Consider the following 22386-nt stretch of genomic DNA (forward strand, 5'->3'; position numbering starts at 1 on the left):
GCTCCACCCAACATGTCATGCAGTAGAGCCACCTTCCAGTCTGCATCAGAGGCAGTCACAGTATAAATACATTTAACAACCAGCTGAAAATTAAACACTCAAGACACGTGAAAGCAGACGCTTGACTTCTCTGTTAACTTCAACGGATCTTGTGACAATGGCAACCAAACTTCCTAAAGCGCCTCAACAACCAGAGACTGTCCAACTTGGAGGACAGAGTAAGCCAATGGTTGCCACTAAGGACATTCAGAAGATATGTGATCAGGTGAGCTTCAATCTACCTACATTCTTCAAAACCTCCACACACACAACCCAAGTGAATGCATTGATTAATGTATTTTACTTACACAGGTGAAGGGCCAAGTGGAAGTAAAGACGAAGAAGAAATATGTGAAATTCACAGCAGTTAATTACACATCTCAGTCTACAAATCCACCTAAACTCCGCATCAAGGTAAACACTGTGGTTGGTGAAAAGGAAGTTAAAAAGCATCAGATGTATGTCTTTGTATACACCAATATTAGAGATAATTGTGACATTAAGTAGAATCTAACGTCGTGTCAAATCTATAAACACCAGTTGACCTTAACCCTCGGGGGTCTGCGGGTATTTTCAGCCACACATATGATTTTGGCATGATGTTATCAACGTGAACAAATCGAATCAATATTTTCAAAGTCAAATAGATTTTTGCATTCAGCAAATATAACAACATCTAAGTAGAATGTATTTTCATGATTGTATAATAATAACTGGTAAATTATGTTTTTTTAAACTGTGCTTAAATTTGTGAAATAAAACACGACTTTACATTGTGATGAACCGTTTTAGTCACTTGAGGTGATTCAGTGAAGTCTCAGGTTTGTACCAATCACACTTTCATCTGCTCCGCTGTTTTACACAATTAAACAGATCATTGATGGTAGAAGACACTGTTCAGCAACACAAGATCAAGATGGATGCTTTTCAGATGACCACGTTGTCTCTCTTTTTCCTACAGGTTCACACTGGAGGAGTAGACTACATCCATCTGTTGGTCTCAAAGGCATTTCACAACGGCAAAGAAGAGATCGAGCTGCTCGGTCAACAGGAAAACAAAACCAAAGACGACATCCTGGTCTGATCACACAATTTGCATGCCTATGTAATTTACGCACAAATGTATAAAAATACGAATATGAATGTAAAAATATGAATATGAATACATAAAGTTACGCATACATCTTTTTGATAGTGTTCTTACTCCATAGACTTCTTAAATAAACAATAAAGAAAGTCTTCAAAAAAAAATCTGTATTTCTTGTGGTTCCTATGCAGCTTTTGCTTTTCTTTCGTGATGCTGCTCCCCCCCCCCCCCCCCCCCCCCCACACACACACACACCAGGATCTGCGCAGCCACCTTATATCAAAGAAGACACTCAGGAACTCTTCTTTTATGTTGCACATTTCAAATATCTTCATCTTTCGTTTTCTGTACTGTTTGATTTTGCCTTACAATTGGACTATTTAGAATGTATTACTATATTGTATAAATTACTTATCTTTCTTTATCATATATGTACACATCACTTATCTTTTTTAATCTTTATTTGTATTATTTCTTATCTTTTATATTACACTTGTTGAACTTGTCTTTATTGAACGTGGGTCGCAGAGAAACGTACCTTTAATTGCCCTATGGCACATATTGCAGAATTGACAACAATGTTGACTTTACTTAATTTTTTTAATATATTGAGCCAGGATAACAACTGCATGGGTAATTTATTCTTTTTTGTGTGAATTTGTTAAATAGCTGCAGGCTAGGGTGGTTTTAATTGGCAGGCAGTGTGCAGAAAAAGGGTTAGGTGAAGAATTATTTTGACAGAGTGAAGACACAAACAAGTCTATTCATTGTGTGTGAACATTCTCTAAAAAAATAAAAAACTTGAAGATTGAGCTGCTTCCTCAATCTTCAAGTTGAGGAAGATAAAATCCTCACATTTCCCAAGACTGATCACTCCCATAAATCGTTTGTTCAACTACTACGTCACTTATTTCCATGTAAAGTGACGGCACCCTCTAGTGGCCTCCCGCAATTATTGACGTAAGCAAAGCAGGAAGTAAGGTGACAAAGATTTTTTTATTCCATTTTTTTACTGCTTTAAGTTAAACAGGAGCAGTACAGTAAAAATCTGTATCAGAATGTACACAGTAATCACTGCTATGTCAAGAAATATAGTCAAGAAACACAAAAATAAATAATAAAATAGAATTCTTGTTTGGGTCTGAAGCATACACTGTATATACTTAATTGTATTATTATTATTATCATTATTAATAATAATACTAACAATACACAGTCTATGGTCTAAAGTAGCCTAGTTGAAATCCATTTGAAATGTCTAAACGATTTTGTAGTTTTTGTCAATTTAGAACTCCTGAGTTGGTGGTAAAATGTGTTATAAAATTTGTATTTAAAAAAAGGGGAGAGTAATTTATTAACCCATTTTACACCCTGAAACGCTAAACAACCTAATTTGTCGTAAATGGCCACTGTTGACATTTTTCCAGGTTATTGACGGTTATGTGTCGAAATCACAAGCTCCACTGTGCCATAGTATTTTTTACAGATTTGTATAATAACATGGGCGTACACCCTAATGCCTTGTGGACTAAACTCATGCTGGGTAGTGTATCGTTATGAACCCACAGAACTTAATTTCAACTTCTAGTGCAGATCCCAAGTTTCTAATGATAGGTTGAATTTATGAAAATTACAAACAATTCAGTCACTGAATAATATAATCAGTACTGTTGTTAAAAGTATTACTGAGGCGTAAAAAAAAACACTAGTTTTCAACAGTTAATACTTAGGCTACAAGCTGCAGTCCAATATTAAAATGATCTGCATCTCTTTTGAAAAAAAAATATATTTAACATTGACTTTGAATGTATGAACACACGGATATAGATATTTGGTTTTGGGAAGCAACACATTTAATGCACTATCATCTAAAAGATAACGATTAAATCATCAAAAACTATATTTTTCTTATATATTTTTATATCATTTTGTTGTTTTTTGGTGAAGTCAGATCTAAACTATGTCCTCTTGTATGGGATATCTGTATAGTTTACATCCACCTTTCCACTGACTTAGATTTTTAACCGTCTCAGGTTGTGAGTTCTGATTACACTGTGGAGGAAGGTCTGCCAATGCGAGTCTAGATTACACAAACCAGGAAACTATTTATTAATGTTGATTACCTGGTGGGAGCTCCATATGAGGATAGTAAAGTTCATACTTTCTTCTGAGATCAACGAGTGGGGAACATACAGAATCCAACCAAAATCAAAAACAAAGAAGACTAACAACATTAAGAGTCTACAGTCAGCTGGTAGCTCTGTGAGGCTGTAATAAGGCACAGAGGTGCTTTGAGCTCAAAGCTAACACGCTCACATTGTGTCAATAGGATTCATTATCTGGGAACCATAAAGGCCTATACAACATTTTATGCCAATCCACTTGACATTTGTTGAAAATAGTGAAATCTGTACAAGAATGTAAGACTGAGAAGTTAAAACGGTATCACTGCAATAACTGTAGAAAACACAAAGTTCATCAAAAGACTCAAATGATTTAAATCACAGACAAAACACTTGAAAACATTTCATTTCCTTTAAAAAAAAAAAAAAAGAAATACTTTTTTTGTGCAATGTTTCTCCTTAAAACAGCTCACAGATGACTGTTTTACAGCTGTGGTAATGCAATACAATAATCACAATGGAATACAAGTGTATTGGACAAGAGGTCAGAGTGGTGTGGATGGTCTGCAGCCTGCGGTCATGACCCTCAGCAGCAGGTCACTTTCAGCTCCGGTCTGGACTCAAACCTCGAGGGCTCCTCTCATCGGACCTTCGTCTTCACTTCACCTTCGGGGGTATGTAGTGGATTCTGCACCTTTCACTGAAAATCTGACCACAGCAAATCAGGAATAAGTACGATATAGGATGTTGACAGAGCATTTGTGTGCGATTGTGGGACAGTACTAACAACAGTGAGCATACCTTCAGACTTCTATCGTTGACAACCTCTTCAACATTCAGCTCTGATTGCATAAGCTTTAACTGGAGATGTGGAAGAAAAAATTCATTATTTAATGTATTGTTTTTACTCAAAGTATGATGACAGAATTGTTATAAAAAGAAATGATATACGATGGCGCGCATCCATGGAGTTCCAGAAAGGACCCTGGACACTTGGTGCAGCGTCACCGGCCCTTTGAGGTCCGGGCTGTAACCTTATGCTACAGCCTTGACCTCAACCTGCGCATGTGATTGGTCACTTGTCTTGTGTCTGTCTATGTGTGTGTGTGTGTTTGTTTATATATGTGTTTGTGTGTGTCTGTTGCTGCATGTGTTATGTCTCCTTCCCTCACAGCTTTTCTTTCTGTGTTTTTTGGCTCTGGGACACGTTCCATTTTTCCATTCCAAAAAAATGTGATCACAAAAAATATATCCATTTCTGTCTTACACAATTATTAATAACCAATGTAAAAAATTGTAAAATCTATTCCACACAAAAACATGTCTACTATCAAGCTATAAAGATCCCCCATCAGCTGGTTCCTTGAAAGCTACAACAGCAATGGGGAGAGAGTTGTGTATAAGACGTGGCTCCACCGTCGTAGGTTCTGGAAATGGAAATGCATCTAACATGCTAATGCACATTAGACATCATCATCCAGATGTGGCAATCACTGGTCCAAGGAAATACAACCACCTGGAGCCCGAGTCCTTATCTTGATGCTTTCCTTAAACGGAGCAATTCAATCTTTTTGCTGTCTTTTGTTTATTTATTAAATTACACTCTTAACTCTGAGTTAATATGAGTGTGAACATAGTGGCTGTAGCAGTTGGCCTGTGCGTGGTATTGTAACATTGCGGTTATTGCCGCAAGCCTACCTCTTTCCTCCTAAATACCACTCCTAATTGTAATCACGTCTTTATTAAAATATATAAAAACATTTTTTATTTATGTCCAATCCGAGACAACACTAACATCATCACTATGTCATCATATGGGGTATTTTTTTCAATCTTTGGAAAATTTCCCCTATATTCACTAAATCCACAGAGGACATAATACAACTGTTTTAACATGCCAGGTAGTACTAATAAACTGAACTTAAATGTGTAAAATTGTACCCCTTTACAACATCTATGCAGAAGTGTTTATTACAGGTAACAATGTCCTTTTTCCTCTGGATTAACCAAAGAGCTTGCTGTGGCTGTGAAAAGTTTTCATTCAACTTTCTACTAAAGAAACAGGGCTGTATTTAAGTATGAAAATGTTTTGTTGTTGCGATTTGGTTGAACTGAGCCTAATCCTCTCCAAATGAGGAGTGTCTTTTAGCGAGTCTTCCAGCTGCAGATGGCTCACATCTTACAGCTTGGTGGTGTTTGGATCCCACTAGTGTTACAAACAGGACTTACTTTGGTTTGCTCTTTTCTGAGCTGTTTGAGCAGTGCCAGGTTTTCGCTGTCTTTTGCTCTCTCTTCACGCAGTTGTCCCACCACCTCAGATGTTTGAGCTATACAGGACTTGATGGCTTTGTCTCGGGTCAGATGGGCCTCCATCATCTGTGGAATGCATGAGATTATCATAAGAACTGCTTCAGCAATTTTTACGAAAAAGCTAGGAGGTCACTTGGACACACATTGTTTACAGTCACTCACAGATTCATATAGTTGTTTGCATGTTTGTGTGGCATCCACTTTGCCTGAGAAGGAGACTGTCGGCACGGTGGTGTTCAGAGAATGCACGATGCGGTCATCTATGGCTCGCATCAACTTTAGCACCTCCTGAGAATCACAGTGTGGCAACAGGATAGGCAGCGGCTCAGTTCAAGTAAACGTCAAAGCATACAGTTTAAGGTCACAAAAAAGTGTGTGTGTGTGTGTGTGTGTGTGTGTGTGTGTGTTAGACTGAAATACATGGCATGTTTTTTTTTTTAAAGTTATCTCTGGTTATAAGAACAAAGCCCATTGTCTTAAAACTGACATACTAAATCTGGCAACAGCCAAAACATACACACAGACAAATGAAACTCAGTATCAGAATAGGACTGGATTACCTGTCTGGTTTAAAGTGACAGACAGGGGCTAAAACGGAGCGTTTCAGACGTTCAGCTTTTTCTTTTTTTTACATTAAAGGGTGCATGTTCTTGTAGAAACCCATGAGAGAAGTATGAACCCTGAAAATAAGCATAATATGGGACCTTTAAACAACTTTAACAGGTTAGATATCACATGCTGGCCGGGTATGTTCATCTGGAAACCCGTGACAGTGACTTTCAGACCCTATGCTGTCTGTTCTCAGTCCTGCTGATCCAGCCTGGCTCCTTCACAGAGCAAAACGTGTGACCATCCGGATCAGGAGTCACTCAACCACTGGTTTACACAAAAATAAACACGAGATGCGAACTTTCCGACGGTTACGATTCGGATCGCTGAAAATCCGTGACAAGTTAGCACTGATCGATTAATCCTTCGTTAAAATTACCTGAAACATTGAAAAGTCCTCACAGTTTAAAGTTCCACCGGGCGCCGCCATGGTGGACTGCAGGGTCCTCTCTAGACACAACGCCAGTGGCTGTTAAGAAAGTGCCTGAATAAAACCCTCCTGTCCATAACGTATATTAGCTATATGTCTCACCTTCATTTCGAATATTCAACATTTTTTAACGCGGTTGACTTTAAAGTCAATTTCTCTATTTAAAAAAAACGTCTAAAAACGTACCATGTCAGCAGACAAGCTGGTGTTTTATACCGTTCATAGGAGCACTACGTCGACGCGACCGCCATATTGGGACGGAGTGGATATGCCTCTATGTCTAAAGAGGAAGGTCTTTTCACAATTAATTAAAATATGTATAAAATATGATTTCTCGCCGGATTTTTAACCGACTTGCTATGTTTCAAATGTCAGACATGTAGCGTATGTATAATAGGATACTTGGTTTAGTTAAAATTAGGGTTTTCACACCAAAATCTATTATCTTGTGTAACAGTAGGCATATGCTTTATAGCTTTAAAGTAGGTGATCAGTATTTACAAATTCACCTCTGAAAAGTTGTCATAAAGCTATGAAATGACCGTTTTTTGTACTTGGCTTTAATCGTGTTTAATTTGTGTTGAGAAGTTGGGATGTTTTAACATCATTTATAAAAAGTTAAAAACAATGTTTTGAAAACAATGTATTTCTATTTATGAAAACAAAGTATTTCTATTGAAAAATGCAAAATGCATTTTGTCTCAGCGAAGAGGTCAAGACGGCCCTATTGTCTCTCACTTCCCCCTGTTCCTCCGACTCTAAAGAAATTGATCAGGTCAAGTCTGGCATTTAAAGAAGCCTTTTTTCCTCACACCAGAAAGTAACCTTCTGTCTCCTACCACATGGTGTCTTAGACCAGGCTAGGACAATTGAATGTTGATTACCTGTTTTTTGTTAGAATTTCTCAGTTACATGATAGAACCTTTTGATCTGTGACCAAAAACGATCCAAAAAGGGGCAGAGTGTAGAGCCGTTTCCTTTCCAAGGAGTTGTCCCAAATCTGAGGCTCAGGCTGGTATCCCGGGTTCCAAATCTGAGGCTCAGGCTGGTATCCCGGGTTCCAAATCTGAGGCTCAGGCTGGTATCCCGGGTTCCAAATCTGAGGCTCAGGCTGGTGTCCCGGGTTCCAAATCTGAGGCTCAGGCTGGTGTCCCAGGTTCCAAATCTGAGGCTCAGGCTGGTATCCCGGGTTCCAAATCTGAAGCTCAGGCTGGTGTCCCGGGTTCCAAATCTGAGGCTCAGGCTGGTATCCCGGGTCCCAATGAAAACGTAGCTAAAAAGCGAAAACGCCTCTGCAGGAGGACTGGGTACAGGGGAATACCCCTGATTACTGCAGTTTTACATGATGCAAAACAAAGCGTTTAGCAATAAATGTAGGAAGGAGTTTGGTATTTGACCCCAGTTTGCTGTTGCTGGCAGCAAACTAGGCCTACAACTACAGACCAACACTTTGTTCTGTTTTATTTGTTTCATAATGACACTTGAGTTCATGATTTTTAGGACTTAGTATTTGTATTTTCGTGTTTACAGGACAGACAGTTGAATTCCTGAATGAAAAAAAAAAACTATTTTCGTGACTCGTGCCGATTTTTACCCATTCTCATCTGGTCACATATTACTAATTACTAAAAAAAAAAGCTAGTATATACATACGCTAGTATTACCTTACCATGTGTTGCCCCAAACTCTAGCTTTTTCTATGAGTTTTAATGGTCAACCTTAAGCCCTACTCTGTCCCAAAATGGCGGCTGCAGAGACGCACGAGACACACATAAGCCGGAAAGACGTGTATCACATTTCGATCAGGCATACAGCAGAGGCTCATGCTCTTATGTGACGGGGTCCTGTTGGGAAATGGTAAACGGCCAGTTAGTTGACTTTCAACGTATGACGGTGGAAGTGATCTGCTAACGCTACGCAGTTTAATGGACTGATAGACACGTTCCATCTTATTTTAAAGAGCATGAATTTCGTCAGATCTCGGATTTCCATTGGCAACTTAATAGGTTCGTATCGATACATTTGATTTCTGTGTTGTTTTGATTATCAACTGGCTAGTCTCGCATTGCCAGACCTCCACAGCACTGTGGAGAAATGTTAATAGTCTTTCTCCAACTCAACTTAATCGTTGAAACCTTAGTAGTCGTACGTGCTATTATATATTTGGTAATTTTACCACTCGTTCTTTGAATGTCAAACATCATAATTCGATTAAATTATTATTACGTGGCTATAAAAGGTGTTAATAGGACAATGGCTTGGTATCATTCAAAGTGTTCAATACTGACACCGGTACCGATACCATGGATTCGATACCGGTTCTTGATCGAAAACTTAAAAAGCCTTACTAAAAGAATTTGCCCTAGCAAAATTATTATACAGTATTTCTAGTCTTTGTTATCCTGACGTTTTATTATGAAAGTGGCCAGCGCTCCTTGATGTTATTATGAGGTATCTTTTGGTGATATTTTTGGCATGAATTAGTTTTATGTGTTTTATGATTAGTGCTGAACTTATTAGAACACAAAATAAATCAACCATAGCTTAGTAATTATTTAAGTAATTTTACACAAAAAAAACATTTTGAAGTTCCAGCCTCTTAGTTGTGATTATTTACTACTTTTCTTTATCACATGTGATTGTAAACCGAATATCATTAGTTTTTGGACTGTTTGACAAAACAACATCTGTAGGCCTAAGTAACTTTGGGATATTGAGATGGGCATTCTTTTCTATTTTCTGACATTAAATAGACCAAAATACTTATCAATTTAACCGTTTTAGACCTAGTTGTTGTTCCTTCATCCAATATATTCATGTTTTTCTTATTTGCATTTTTGAAATATCTCAACAGGTCAGAGGTGCAGACAGGTCACTGAAACATGGAGCCATAGAGGGATGTGCAATAAACCACAGGAGGCCAAAGCAGAGGTTCCTGCAGCTCCAGCACACGGTAGTTTTGGATCATAGGCAGACATCCATATTCATTTACTACTACACATTTATTCTGTTCACCAGTGATTCAGAATACTGTTACACATCTGATAATCTTGGAAAAGACCAAGGCAATAGGTATATTTATACTGTGTGTAGACAATAAGAAAACTAATGACTCAACCCAATCTGGTGTAAATTATTTTACTTATTATATCTGTGTATTTGTGTGTGTGTGTGTGTTTGTGTTTGTGCGCGCATGCACGGAGAAGTGGTTTTCATTTGGGATGAGCTATAACTATTAAGTTCTTAGAAAGTTGTATTCCTCAGAAAATCACTGACACATGAAACATCCCCGTAATGATTGTCACTGGATTTTGTACAACACAGGTCACTTGTTATCATAGCAAGTGTGTGAAAGTTTTCTTTAGTCCCAGAGGGGGGAGGGACACAGGATGTGAGGTCACATCAGGGGTGATGGAGCTAATTAATGGGGCTTGTGAAACTGAACTCTGTGAATTCTTTCTTCAAAATGTGGATTTGAAAATGTAAACTTTGTTTGTTCTTTCTAACGTGTGCTTTCTTTTATACAGCACCTCGGGCCCCATTCCGACTCCCAGGCTACAGACCCTCAAATATGGACAAGAAGATGCTGGTCTGGTCCGGACGCTTTAAGACAGCAGACCAGATACCAGAGCTTGTATCGTAAGTAGCCTCTTCCTGTTTATGCCAGACCACCCAGCCCAATCCCATCTGATTGGCTATTTGCATGATTCAGTTAAGATACATCACAAGAACAGAGGTAACTAACTAGATGAGTGGTGGTGCTGCTGTGAGTAGCTGATGGTCCAAGATGGCTACAGTTCAAACAAGGCGTCTGTCTTTGGCTGGAGGTGATTACTGTGGTTCCTGAAATCAGGGTGGAGATCATATCTGATCTTCAGTGATAAAAGACCTGATTGTCACGCATACATACTGCAGACCAGGAAAAATTGTAATTAATGTTGACATAAGAGACTGAGAGAAGCATAAATAGCTGGTGGTGATTGTTGCCATTATGGCCTTTGCACACTACTTGTGTGCTGAGTTTAAAAAAGGCACAAAGGATTTAACGAACCTGCTTGTTGATGTGTTCTACATTGGGGTTTTAAGCATTCAAATAGCTGGCTACAATGACATTGGTTTGTGCACCTGGCTGTGTGTTCCACAGGTTTGAGATGATTGATGCAGCCAGAAACAAAATCAGAGTGAAAGCCTGCTATGTGATGATGGCGGCCACAATAGCATCGTGCCTGTTGATGGTGTTCCTGGGCAAAAGGGTGAGTGACATTACATGACTACATCGTATTTGCAGTCATCGTTTTTCTCCAGTATGTTTACAAGGAGCGAAATGTTAGTTGAATGGTTAACAACAATGTGAAGGGGCAGTCTTGTCCCTACCTTCATTGCACACTCCAAGTCTTTCAGATCTTATGTGTAATGTGTCTCATTTTGTCACAGGCTGTAGGCAGGCATGAGTCCCTGACAGGCCAAAACATGGAGAAGAAAGCTAGATGGAGGGAGGAACTACAAAGAGAGAAGGAAGCTGCTCTTGCCCTGTCTGAGAAGGCCCAGTGATGGAAGAAACTAGTCCCTACACAAACCCCCTCCCAATATTGGGCCAATAGAGTCCCCTTCTTACTGTATATCATAACATCAGAGCTCCCCACTCCCATCTTAGAGCTTTTCAGTGAATATATTGAAGTTATAAACTGAAACCTGTTTTTGAGGAAACATCCCTAACGGTTACTGTGGCATCAGCATTTGGTTGTACCAGGAGAGTGGAAATACACACAGACAATGTGATGGCGCTTGTAGGAGTTTTATGAGTTCCTACCATTTACTATGCAGCAAAATAATGATTTCCAGACAAATGAGTTTAACAGATGCTCCAATTAAGTTTTCCATCTAGAAAACTTTCAACACACACCTTAGAAGCTCTTCAAGATAAATGCCTTAGGTGTCCTTTTTTTTTTTGCCTCAGAGACAACAGTCTTGTGAAGACATTGTAATGTCCCCTTGCAGAATTATAAAGTATAAATTATTATTATTATTAAGAAAGCCCTGAAGAGTTTCAAATGGTTTGTTTTCTTAAGAACTTCAAGAGACACGATTCATCTGCACAATGGTCTGTTGTGTCCTGATATTCATGTAATTTGGCAGGTTCGTTCATGACTGATGTGACGTCTGTGATTGTATATAGTGAGCACCAAAAAAATAATCGCCTCAATAAAGTATTGCTTCTTAAGAATCTCCATCTGATTTAACAACCTGATCTTGTTTCATATAAACTGCAACTCTCAACCCAAAGGTCTAAACAAAATTAATACTTTTTACTGTCGACCAAACGATTAGTTGAAAAAATACTTTTGCAGAATAACTGACTATATGAATGAGCACTAGTTAATAATGCTTTACACAGCAGTACATGTCTTGAGCGCATTGGCAGTAATTTGATCAGGGAAAACGATTTTCAAAAAGATTCAACCTGTACACAAACTACAATGAAACTGATTCACTTACACTGGTTCATGAAACAGCTTTTATGCAAATAGCATAACAAGGGACAGTAGCACAAACTCAATACAACAAACAGTAATTAACATATAGAACTGGTCATCTCTTGCAGAGATTTTGATAAAAGTAAGCAATGTTAAGAGAACTTGGTAAACAAACATACATTTGCTAAGGTAGGTGATCAGTATTTTCAAGCTTTTATCTGGATTTTTGTTTAAATGATCTAGGATTCCTGTAGAATTAGGATTATGGCACCATCAGCAACATGGCAGATGCTAACCAACTATAAAACATTGTTTTTTAAAAAAAGACCAACTTTAGACCAAATAGCTAATGTGTCGATGATATGGCATGATCAAATTGGAAAATACTACCTGAACCAACTGCTCACAGCTAAACAGACAATATTCTGAGAATCTGGGTAACTTTGTCACAATATAGTTCTTCTAGCTTTGTTGAGGCAGCATAATCTACTGGTTGTCATTAGTGTGCTAAGATTTTCAGTCCACTATCTGCTTGAATCCCTTTGTGGGAAGGGCGAACAGTAAAGTACAATGTAATCCTTGTCATACCAGAAGGGGACAGAGGGTTCAGACCACACATCTTTGAACCCCGCTTCCTGAGGAAGCGTGTAATGAACCAATTAAATAGTTAACATAAAAATGATGGTATATTCTCGAAGAGCAGGTATCAGTCTTGAACTAAAGTGCTGTAAATGAAATGCAATTATGGTAAGGTAATACAAATTCCCGCTGGTCTACTGGACAGAATCCAGAGTTAATAGTCTGTTTTGTCTTGTCCAAGTCTGTGTAATGCTTACAGTGCGAGGGAAGACTTAAATTCCCATGGTTCCATGGGGATATTCACATCACACCAGAGGCAGTCTAAATTCTTCAGGATGAAACCTGTGCAGGTGGAAAGTCCCATAAGTGGATATAAAGGAATGCATGATATGAGATCCAGGAGGAAACGCAAAGCAGCTTGCTATGTCACTGACAAGCTCCACCCCTCAGCGACACAGTCAAGTTCCTAATTTTGTCCATTTGTGGTCACTTATCCAATGACCAGAGAGGAGGTGATGGAATTCAACCTCCATTTTTGAGTCGTTGAAGTGCCTTCTTTAGAGGTCAGTAGAGTCCTTGGGTTGGGACTGGCAACGTAGCCCCAGTGTGGGCAGTTCAGTCTGAAGACCACAGTCAACGTGGTCAACGTCTCATGGTCAGTCCAGTGTTTCAGTTAGATCATTCTTCTGTGTGTGTGTGTGTGTGTGTGTGTGTGTGTGTGTAAGGGGGTATAAACCACGTCCATGTTTGTCTGTCTTGTGAGTCATTAATGCTTCAATCAGACAAGCAGTGCAGTCCTACAAACTCCCAGTTATTGAATATAGGGATTGTCAATCCTGTGGCAAGAAGTGCTGTTTTGGGATGAGCTGAGGAAATCCACAAAGTACAACAGAGGTGGTGTTACTGGGACAATCTGCTAATAGGAGACGCCGGGGCCTGAGCAGGTAGGTGGGGTTCAGGCGCAGAGGTGAGCTCAGCGCAAGACTGATGAGTGAAACCTTTACAAACTGGCTGACAAGACTGCAGAACTTCACCCACGTTGGACGTACGCACACACGTGCTCCTGTAATGTTACATTTTTTATAATCATGACAATGATTAAATCAAACTCTCTGATGATGAGAAGGGAAAGAGGAGGGCAGCTGAGAGTTTACTCGTAACCCTCGATCGTGGCAGTGGGCAGAGAGTAGGGAGAAATGGGCAGAGGTGAGGATGAAGGTGAAGCTATAATGCTTAGCAAAGGATTAAGCATTATAGCTGGAAGCCTTCCATCGGGGCCTCACACTGCTGGAAGAGGAACTGCTGCTGCTGCAGATCAACGGCTGGAGCCAGAGACGGGTCCTCATCTTCAGTGTTGAAGTAGCGCTCGATCAGGTCAAAGGCTTTCTGGTAGATTTCCTGGTTCTCGTGGCCCTGCAAGAACTCCAACTTGTCCAGACCTGAGAGGGAGGTAGCGCAGTTGAAATCATTTCAGATTATTGACTTTTCTACATCAATATATAATCTTCCATAAATTAAACTTAACTAAACTAGACTTTATGTTCTGATCTGTCTACTAACAGACAGATTGATTTGATTTGGTTTTGCTTAGAGTTGCATGGACACTTACCATAGGCCTCTTCAATGAGTGCACAGTAGGGGTTGATGCCTCCTCCCCTCTTGGCCTCCAGTTCTCCCAGTCGCAGGATGTTTTCTAGGCCATTTAGCGCCACCTGAACTATTTTGGAGTCCATAAGTGTGAGCAGGTCACACAGAGGTTTTATACAGCCAAGATCCACAAGGTGCCTGCAGGGGGCAGTAAACACCCAGATACAGAAATAAACTGTCTTTGGCTTAACAATGGACACAAAGCATGACACGTAAACCCCACATACTGCATCAAAAGCTAAACCTACACCACGGTCATAGCAGCTGAAGGAATGTCTACCTACTGCCTTAAAAGATTAGTTTTATTAAATGTATTGGCTCATTTCCTATTCCTATATACATTCCAGTTTCTCCCTACCATTTCGCAAAGTTTGCTGCATGAAGTTTTTTGGGATAATAAACAAACTAACCCTGTTGGGACTTAATTATAAAACAATGCCCTGAATAAAAAAGGAACAGACTACTACATACCTTTATGATCATTACTTCTATGAGAAAGAGCCAAACGCTAACACTGTATGCAAGAACTTGAATAAAGTGCTGTACACACTATGTTAAACTGCATCAGTCTTACCTAATTTGCTCTGCAGAGCCCCCTGAGGTGGCATTGGTTATGGCCCAGGCAGCCTCCTTCCTTGTGCGAAACTCTGCTACCTGCAGGATAGTGATGAGAGGAGGTAGCAGGCCTGCATCTATCACCATCTAATAAGAGGGAAAACAACGTGATTAGATCCGGAAACGCTAATGCTTACTATTCAACCTCAATTTTCCAAGTTATTCTGTGGGAAACCCACCCACACACAAACCCACACACACACCTGTATTTGTGCTCGGTTCCCCGCGGTGATGTTGGAGATTGTCCAGCAGGCTTCCTTCTTGATGGACTCCTTGGGGCTACTCAGGAGGTGAAGTAGGGACTGCAGCGCTGAACAGTTTAAAATCACCTAGGCAACCACACAAATTACACACAAAGTCAGAAATAGTCATCTATAAGTATTAAATTACCTTCTCCAAAGGGAGTATAATTGTATGTGTGTGTACATGCTGCCATTACCTGTGTCTGCAGATCATCTCCAGTAACTATGTTTCCAACAGCTCGCAGTGCAGGTGATACCACCTTATAATCAGAGTGCCTGGAAATAAGCGGAATAGTAATGTGTAATCACTCAGATGTTGTTTACAAAGTCTGCTACAGTCACAACACACTCACATCTGGATTGTCAGATGGTACACATGGAAAATTCTGTATCTGTCTGCGAAAGAACATTGCACTTCTCCAACAGTAAACATCTAAGCAGCGTCTAATCTTTTAGAATTTTAGTATACAGTATGTGTTTAAATTCTTACAGTAGCAACTCCACCAGCCTGCGACAGACTCCTGAGTCAATAACGGCCTGGATTTTGTCATTGGGGCCATCAGATAGGTAGGAGAGTGCCCAGCATGCATCAGCCAGGATGTCTGTGTCATTGACGAACAGCAGCCAAGACAGCACACTGAGACACGGAGACACCTGGGGAAAAAGAGACATGGTGGCAGGGTTAGAGCAACATGTTAGTGTTAAGTCCAATGGGAGTGATGGTTTTCCAGTTTAGATATGTAACTCCATTTGTGTCAGCTTGTGTCCTTGAAAAGTGAGATATGATGTACTTTAGCAATCTGAGAAGTGTGCTGTTGCCATAGTGATATATTTATCTTGGCAAATTACCTTAGTGAAGTCTGGAGGTGGGTTCTTTCCTCTGCACAGGTTTGAGAGTGCCCACACTGCATTCCTCATCATAGTTAGACGATTCTGTTTGGCTAATAACCTGCAAAAGCAACATACTTTACTGAGAATACAGGATTTAAGTTGCTCTTTATTTTATTTTATTTACATTTAATAAGATTTAAGATGAAGACAATAAGTCATGGAATTGCTACTTACTGCACCAGGGAAGGCAGAATGTTGCAGTCTATGACAAAGTCTCTGCATTCTGTGCTATCTCCTGCTATGTTTCCCAAGGCCCACACTGCCTGTTGGTCAAAGCAATTATTTAGGGCAGTCAACAAACAACATTCAAATGTACATTATTCGGCAGGTTAACTACATATGTGTTGTTATTTACATCAAAGTTATAATAGATAAACATGATAAAAGATGAATTGATTGTCAGTGGGAAGACAATTGGCTAATATTGATAACCAGTAAAACCAGTAGTATGTCTGAATCCTCCCTACCTGTTCCTGTACGTCTTCAAAATCAGAGCTGAGCATCTCTATGAAAATGGGCACAGCACCTGCTTGGATTACCACTCGGGTCTGATGGGAAGTACCTGACGCAATGTTGGTCAACACCCATGCAGCCTCAAACTGAAACAATATATTTCATATATATTTATTAATATAAACAAATATATTTTAAAATGTATGTATTACATACTGATCCCTCAGATTAAATATAAACAATTGATGTGCAAGATGAATACAGAATACTGTTTAGTGCACACCGGGGCCATTACTAAAGACATACTGAGGAAATGTACCTGCAATGTGCAGTTTTCTCTCCTCTTTAGGAACTCAACAAAGCGCTCCACCACCCCTGGAGTGGCAATTACTTCATCAATAGGTGGGTTGGGCTCTGTGTGAGACATACAGTAAAGGTGGACAACATGACAAAAATGAGTAAGAACAATACTTAGCATAGCGATATCTTTATATCAAGAAGTTAAAACATTTACTCATGTGCTAAAAACAATATGATAAACTGTTCAATTTATAATCAAACTGTATTTTACTATATGTGAATATAAGTGAAATAAGTCTCCTAATGCTGCACCAAAGACAAGCTGGAGTGGCAGTTTCTCAAATGGTTTTGTTAAAGGAAACTGCTTGTGTAACAGATTTGCTCAATTTATATAATGTATGCATTAAATAATGTATAATTCCCCATGCTAAAAGGCATTGAATTGTCATCCAGCCCTTGTTGCAATTAAGTTTCTGTAGGAATAGCAGGTATTTACAGCACTCTTACCTTTAGAAAGGAGCTTCCTAAAGCGTTGAGTGCCTATAAGCTGCTGCTCAGGAGTACTGGAGAAGATCATTTGAGTCATGTCTTCAGAGATCACCCCACCCTGGAAAGCAAAGAAATGAAGATTTGAAAAAAACACAGAGCTGAAATACTGTCACATCCAACTTCATACGTATATGCATGTAGATGAATAGCGGGCTTTCTCTGCTTACCGTGAGTGGGTCCATGTTGTTAGCCTGGGACTCCAGATAGCCACTATCCGCCATTCCATCGTCCTCCGGGAGGCCATCATCCTCCACTGTGGCAACATTCCTCCTTTTGAAAAGCTGGAATAGAATAATATTTAAAAAAATAATGTCAGTCTTTCTACCCCCCAATTTCCAACAGATCGGCTCCGCTGCGTGACATCTTCGTGCTCCACCATCTGTCAATTATCAACAGGTCCGGATTTGTTGCGGAATGGCTGCGGCCATGACCGAAAGCTGAAGTCTCGAGGACTGACGAGATCTCGCGAATTCATGTAGAATAGAACCACAAAAAACAACAACGGTTTGTTTCCATTCAGAGGACACAACTCTGTGCTGTGTTTTCAAGGTGTAGTGCAGAGAATTTTTGTCTATTTTATTTTGAAAATTAACCAGATGTTTAATTTTTTTCCTGTGCTTGACCGCTTGTCCCACACTATCTGCCGTGTGCTGGTTTGATGCGGAGCTCTCCGGCATCTGGCAAAAATAGAAGCTCTGCCTATCTGCTCCGGAGGGCGACGGATCACCGGAGCTGGGACGGAGTCGTTCTGCAGTCCGTGGAAATACACACATTGACTTAAAGGAAATCTAACGACTCGGACGCCATTCCGGAGCGGATCAGTAGCCATTACACATCCTGTGGAAATTGGGGTAAGTGCATTTCCTCTTCACAATTACATCAATAGAAACACAGCATGGGTTCAAGTTTATTCCGATATGAGCAACACTGTCATTTTTTTTTTAATCATTAAGGCTGTTTAAATGCAATCTACCCTGAGGCCAATTCTACATCAACAATAACACAGATTAAAAAAAAGCTTACGTCATCCACACTTTGTTTACCTGTTCATCCTTCTTCTGCTTGCGAAGCTGTAGGCCTTCCTCTTCCCTCCTTCTTCTCATTTCATCTGTGTTGAGGGACTTGTTCTTGTAGCTCTTGAGTCGTGCATTTTCCTTACCCTGACTCATTGTGCAGTCTAGAGAGATACAGAAATATACATTATGTGGACAGATTTAGAGAAGGTTTGGAGGAAATTTTCACCATCCCAATGTGACAATTACTATTTTAACGTTACGGATAGATGGCACAATCCTATTCCACACAACTAATTGTATAACAATGCACGTTTATAAGCAACTTTATCCAAAGTATAGTTATTGCAGTTTGAGGTAAGTAGGACACCCACTACCAGTTTTCGGCATGTGTCAGTTACAAGGATTAACAAAACAATCACTAACTAATGAAAAACTACCGTATGCAAACGTCAAAATGACATCATCCTCTCAGCAAACATAGTTTTAACATTTGGGGCATCTAAGGATACCTGCTAACTAGCTAACTGGTTAGCTGTGTCTTACCTGGGTTACTATTAATCCCACCCGATTTACAAAACATATCATTCGTAGTATGTATCCAGTGTGCTGCAACCCTTATCGACTCACAAATAAGCAAAGCACATAAAAATATTCAATTATTAAAGCACAGGTATACGTGAGGGCTAGCTAGTGTTTGTCAGCTAGCTAATGTCATAGCCGTTGTTAGCTGAATTAGTTAGCTAGCTAACGTTAGCTCTGAAATGTTACGTTAGCTCATGCGACAGCCCAATGTTTTCCAAATTTGCCGACATTAGGAATTGAATTAGCTTATGATTATAAAGCGTTTCCAGACATAGAGTTCTGAATACACGTACCGTTACTTATTATTAACTGACCTGTCAAATTGGGCTCTGTAATCCCCTTGTTGTTATTCGCAAGGCCACCGTTACTTTGTACTGCCGTCGCCGGTATGATACTGCGCATGCGTGACATCAAATTCACCCCCCCACCCACAAAATTCCCCCGCACTTTATTTACACGCGGCCCCACCCACGCGACGCTTCTGATTTTGAAATAATAACGATAATTTCTTTAACTGTCTACGGTAATAACCTTTCTGTCTATGATGATGAAAATAACCGAAATAACATATACTGTTAATTTTAATAATATAGTACATGGAAGTAACACTCTCTCTCTCTCTCTCTCTCTCTCTCTCTCTCTCTCTCTCTCTCTCTCTTTCTCTCTCTCTCTCTCTCACTCACTCACTCACACACGGACACACACGCACGAGCGTACACACACGCACACACACACAAACACACACACACACACACACACACACACACACACACACAAACACACACACACACATGCTGCAGACTTTATTTCAAGGCCCAACCGCAGTGGAAGTGCGCACAGCTCGCAGCAACATAAATGACCCGTGCAGGGGACCTTAGCTGGAGCCAGGCATTACCAGCAAGGTAGGACAACTTCAAGGAGGACTGGAGGGGTCTGTCGAGGTTGAATGTTGTAACCGTTTTAAAGTGGATCAAACATGCTCCATGGCCCGAATGCGCAGCTTTTTTTACAAGCAGCCTATTCACAACAAATGATGATAAGATGTGATAAAATAGCGTAACAACATGAAAAGGGAAGAAAGTAAGGAAATAATGTGACATTAACATATCAATGGAAAATTCATTCATACTATCCTCTACTTTTCACATGACCCTGCTGAGAGAGAGTTATATCATAGAGCTTACATTATCAGTTAATAACTGATGCTTTAATGTGTAAAATGCATTTTAATGTTGTAGTTTTACCTTATACATACTTACATGTTAGTTTAACAAGAACAATGTGACATATTCTATTGTGTGTGGTTGTAAGATGTTTTTTAATAAATTGAAAATACACTATTTTCCTTTGAGACGTATTGGATTCGAAGTATGGAAAAAGTCAAGTAAAGTACAAGAACATTAAATGGAACTTAAATACAACACTTATTACCACTTCACTATGTATACTATATGTACTATAAATCATAATATATACTATACATCATAATATCTCATATACATCCGAATCAAAAATCAGAATCAGAATTACTTTATCGATCCCCAAAGGGAAATTCTGTGTTACAGTTACATGAAGAGTATAAATACGAATAAAGAAATATAAGTAGTGTGGATATGCACGGTATTTACATAGTTAAAGTTAAATTATATATACGGTATATATATATATATATATATTAGATATGTACATGTATTTATGTATATATTGTATATATATAAAACAGCATTGCACAACATGAAGGAGACTTGAATAATGAAGGTAAGAATACAATTGGGTCATGAAGCAGCAAGGCGTGGATGTCAATGCCACTATTCCATAATACAATCCAGCGGGCAGCAGGCCAACATTTTATCACACTCTAAAGATTAAGTTCTTCAAAGGTCCGATAATTCATTGAGGACCTGGTCTCACCTGCTGGGCTACAAACTGATTTGATTGGGTGAAATATACCTGTTACCAAACGCGACTACCAGGACAAAGTCCAGCTTTTATAAATGTTATGCATCAAGTAATTCAAACTGAGGTCAGATTTTTATCTTTTTATTAATTCAGATACATTTAGTCAGTCATTTGAAAACAAAGGACACAGGGAGAAAGTCTGAAAACACGGATGATATAAGTTTCAAACAGGTGCACGTGCTGAAGGGGCCATAAAAGCCTTAGTGTTATACAACCAGCCCTTTTTATTGCAACAAAAGCCCCTTCGCTACAACATTGTTTGCTCTGCTTTCATTCAAGAACCACATTAAAAGGTATGTTCGGAAGCTCCTTTATTCAACCAATTTTAAGTAAAAATTATCAACATGGCATGTCCAAAGCTTGTTTAGTTTATATGCTTTAATTAATAAAACTTGTGTTTTTAGATAACCTTTCCACAATGGCAAAACACAAAATTAGCCTGTTGATTGCCATTGCGCTGGCACTGATTTTCTTCATCATCACCATGGTGTTCACTGCTCTGGCAGGGCTGGGAACATGTAAGTTTTAATACTCTATTTGTGATAAAACAATTACGTTATTTAATAAAAACTTGTATGAATAATTTTGCACCCTTTGACCTTTCAAGTGTGTCAAAATAACTTTCAGTAAGTAAATCTGTATCTGTTTTGTATCTTTTAAAATTTGTGTCCTAAAGATCCATTTTTGGAGAACACCAGTAATATTTCAGATGAGTTTATAACCCAGATCACCCCAGCAGGATGGACCTTTACCATTTGGTCAATCATTTACATCTTTCTGGCTTCAGTGTTGGTCTACGTCCTCTCCGGCATCTTTAGGAAGTAAGAACCAGCTGGAATTGAATTGCCATGGTAATCTTTGTCTCCTAGATTGTACCTGGTATTCTGACACAAACATTTATCTCTCTGGGATGTTCTTTCTTTAGGAATGCATATGGTTACGTCTACTGCAGCCCGGCTATTTTGCCACATGGATTTTATGTGGCTTGGTGCTTGAATCTGAGCTTGAATACTGCATGGTTGTTCCTGTGGGACAGAAAGTAAGATAGGACCTTTTCTTCATTTACTTTAACTGGATTCAGTTTGCAATTCATTTCAATGTATAGAGGACAAGTTGAAATACAAAGTGAAAGAATATACTGCATATTTCAGACATGCAGCTACTTGAACATTTCTTCCTCTGGCGTTTTATTTTCCTTATCTGCTGTACAGATTGTAAGGCCCTAAGAGGCCCTAAGGGGGGGAGGATTAGCAGAGTTGTATGTGACTGGATAATGATTTTCTGCATCATTGTAATAGAATATACATAAGTCTATTTTTCATCCCCATCAGGTTGATGCCTGCTGCACTAGCTTTCCTTATTCTAATTGCCTTGACTAACTACGTCATGATATTCTTCTCCTGCTGTGGTCTCCAAAACTATGGCGCTTGGCTCAACAAGTACCACAAAGTAGACCTGTGGCTTCACCATGTGTTGGTTAG

At 39.4% G+C, this 22386-nt stretch overlaps 5 protein-coding genes across 7 annotated transcripts in view; 3 read left to right on the forward strand and 2 right to left on the reverse strand.

Annotated features, from left to right (window-relative positions):
• The window catches only part of LOC117937657 (cystatin-A5-like), a 27820-nt gene continuing 5434 nt past the window's right edge, over positions 1-22386 (forward strand). The window contains exons 1-3 of the mRNA XM_034861744.1: positions 1-265; positions 352-453; positions 1001-1134. Of these exons, the coding sequence (XP_034717635.1) occupies positions 158-265; positions 352-453; positions 1001-1123 (333 nt within the window). The 5' untranslated portion in view covers positions 1-157 and the 3' untranslated portion in view covers positions 1124-1134. The remainder of the gene's footprint in view (positions 266-351; positions 454-1000; positions 1135-22386) is intronic.
• Positions 3565-6783, reverse strand: ccdc58 (coiled-coil domain containing 58). 2 transcript variants are annotated; one of them, XM_034861743.1, is made up of 5 exons: positions 6571-6783; positions 5722-5847; positions 5479-5625; positions 4051-4110; positions 3565-3957 (listed from the first exon to the last, which is right to left on the reverse strand). In XM_034861743.1, the coding sequence occupies exons 2-5, from the start codon at positions 5830-5832 to the stop codon at positions 3907-3909; spliced, it is 369 nt and encodes a 122-aa protein (XP_034717634.1). In that variant the 5' UTR covers positions 5833-5847; positions 6571-6783; the 3' UTR covers positions 3565-3906. The 2 variants fall into 2 exon arrangements, with proteins under 2 accessions (XP_034717634.1, XP_034717633.1); XM_034861742.1 differs by having other exon boundaries at positions 6548-6653.
• fam162a (family with sequence similarity 162 member A) lies at positions 8403-11248 on the forward strand. Of its 2 annotated transcripts, none has more exons than XM_034861740.1 (5): positions 8403-8604; positions 9453-9551; positions 10126-10237; positions 10743-10851; positions 11033-11248. In XM_034861740.1, exons 1-5 carry the CDS (start codon positions 8562-8564, stop codon positions 11147-11149), a joined length of 480 nt encoding a protein of 159 aa, XP_034717631.1. In that variant the 5' UTR covers positions 8403-8561; the 3' UTR covers positions 11150-11248. The 2 variants fall into 2 exon arrangements, with proteins under 2 accessions (XP_034717631.1, XP_034717632.1); XM_034861741.1 differs by having other exon boundaries at positions 8518-8540.
• Positions 12097-19374, reverse strand: kpna1 (karyopherin alpha 1 (importin alpha 5)). Its single transcript, XM_034861738.1, has 14 exons — positions 19261-19374; positions 18392-18525; positions 17516-17629; positions 17307-17406; positions 16819-16913; positions 16514-16645; positions 16221-16309; positions 16005-16104; positions 15646-15809; positions 15353-15431; positions 15117-15242; positions 14873-15000; positions 14261-14436; positions 12097-14090 (listed from the first exon to the last, which is right to left on the reverse strand). The coding sequence occupies exons 1-14, from the start codon at positions 19355-19357 to the stop codon at positions 13903-13905; spliced, it is 1722 nt and encodes a 573-aa protein (XP_034717629.1). The 5' UTR covers positions 19358-19374; the 3' UTR covers positions 12097-13902.
• Positions 21314-22386, forward strand: part of si:ch211-161h7.5 — a 2523-nt gene continuing 1450 nt past the window's right edge. The window contains exons 1-4 of the mRNA XM_034861739.1: positions 21314-21423; positions 21582-21726; positions 21831-21944; positions 22237-22381. Of these exons, the coding sequence (XP_034717630.1) occupies positions 21324-21423; positions 21582-21726; positions 21831-21944; positions 22237-22381 (504 nt within the window). The 5' untranslated portion in view covers positions 21314-21323. The remainder of the gene's footprint in view (positions 21424-21581; positions 21727-21830; positions 21945-22236; positions 22382-22386) is intronic.

Source organism: Etheostoma cragini, chromosome 22 (assembly GCF_013103735.1).
Source record: "Etheostoma cragini isolate CJK2018 chromosome 22, CSU_Ecrag_1.0, whole genome shotgun sequence".
NCBI classification, from domain to species: Eukaryota; Metazoa; Chordata; class Actinopteri; order Perciformes; family Percidae; genus Etheostoma; species Etheostoma cragini.

Excerpts from the sequence above, each read along its gene's own strand:
- kpna1 (XM_034861738.1), bottom strand. The coding sequence starts at position 19,357 with ATGTCACGCATGCGCAGTATCATACCGGCGACGGCAGTACAAAGTAAC. Across the intron at positions 18,526-19,260 it reads TACAGAGCCCAATTTGACAG|ACTGCACAATGAGTCAGGGT; the intron begins GTCAGTTAATAA and ends GTATCTCTCTAG. Across the intron at positions 17,630-18,391 it reads AGCAGAAGAAGGATGAACAG|CTTTTCAAAAGGAGGAATGT; the intron begins GTAAACAAAGTG and ends ATTCTATTCCAG.
- ccdc58 (XM_034861742.1), bottom strand. The coding sequence starts at position 6,598 with ATGGCGGCGCCCGGTGGAACTTTAAACTGTGAGGACTTTTCAATGTTT. Across the intron at positions 5,848-6,547 it reads AGGACTTTTCAATGTTTCAG|GAGGTGCTAAAGTTGATGCG; the intron begins GTAATTTTAACG and ends TGTGATTCTCAG. Across the intron at positions 3,958-4,050 it reads TCAACGATAGAAGTCTGAAG|ATTTTCAGTGAAAGGTGCAG; the intron begins GTATGCTCACTG and ends TGCTGTGGTCAG.
- fam162a (XM_034861740.1), top strand. The coding sequence starts at position 8,562 with ATGAATTTCGTCAGATCTCGGATTTCCATTGGCAACTTAATAG. Across the intron at positions 10,238-10,742 it reads CAGATACCAGAGCTTGTATC|GTTTGAGATGATTGATGCAG; the intron begins GTAAGTAGCCTC and ends TGTGTTCCACAG. Across the intron at positions 10,852-11,032 it reads TGGTGTTCCTGGGCAAAAGG|GCTGTAGGCAGGCATGAGTC; the intron begins GTGAGTGACATT and ends ATTTTGTCACAG.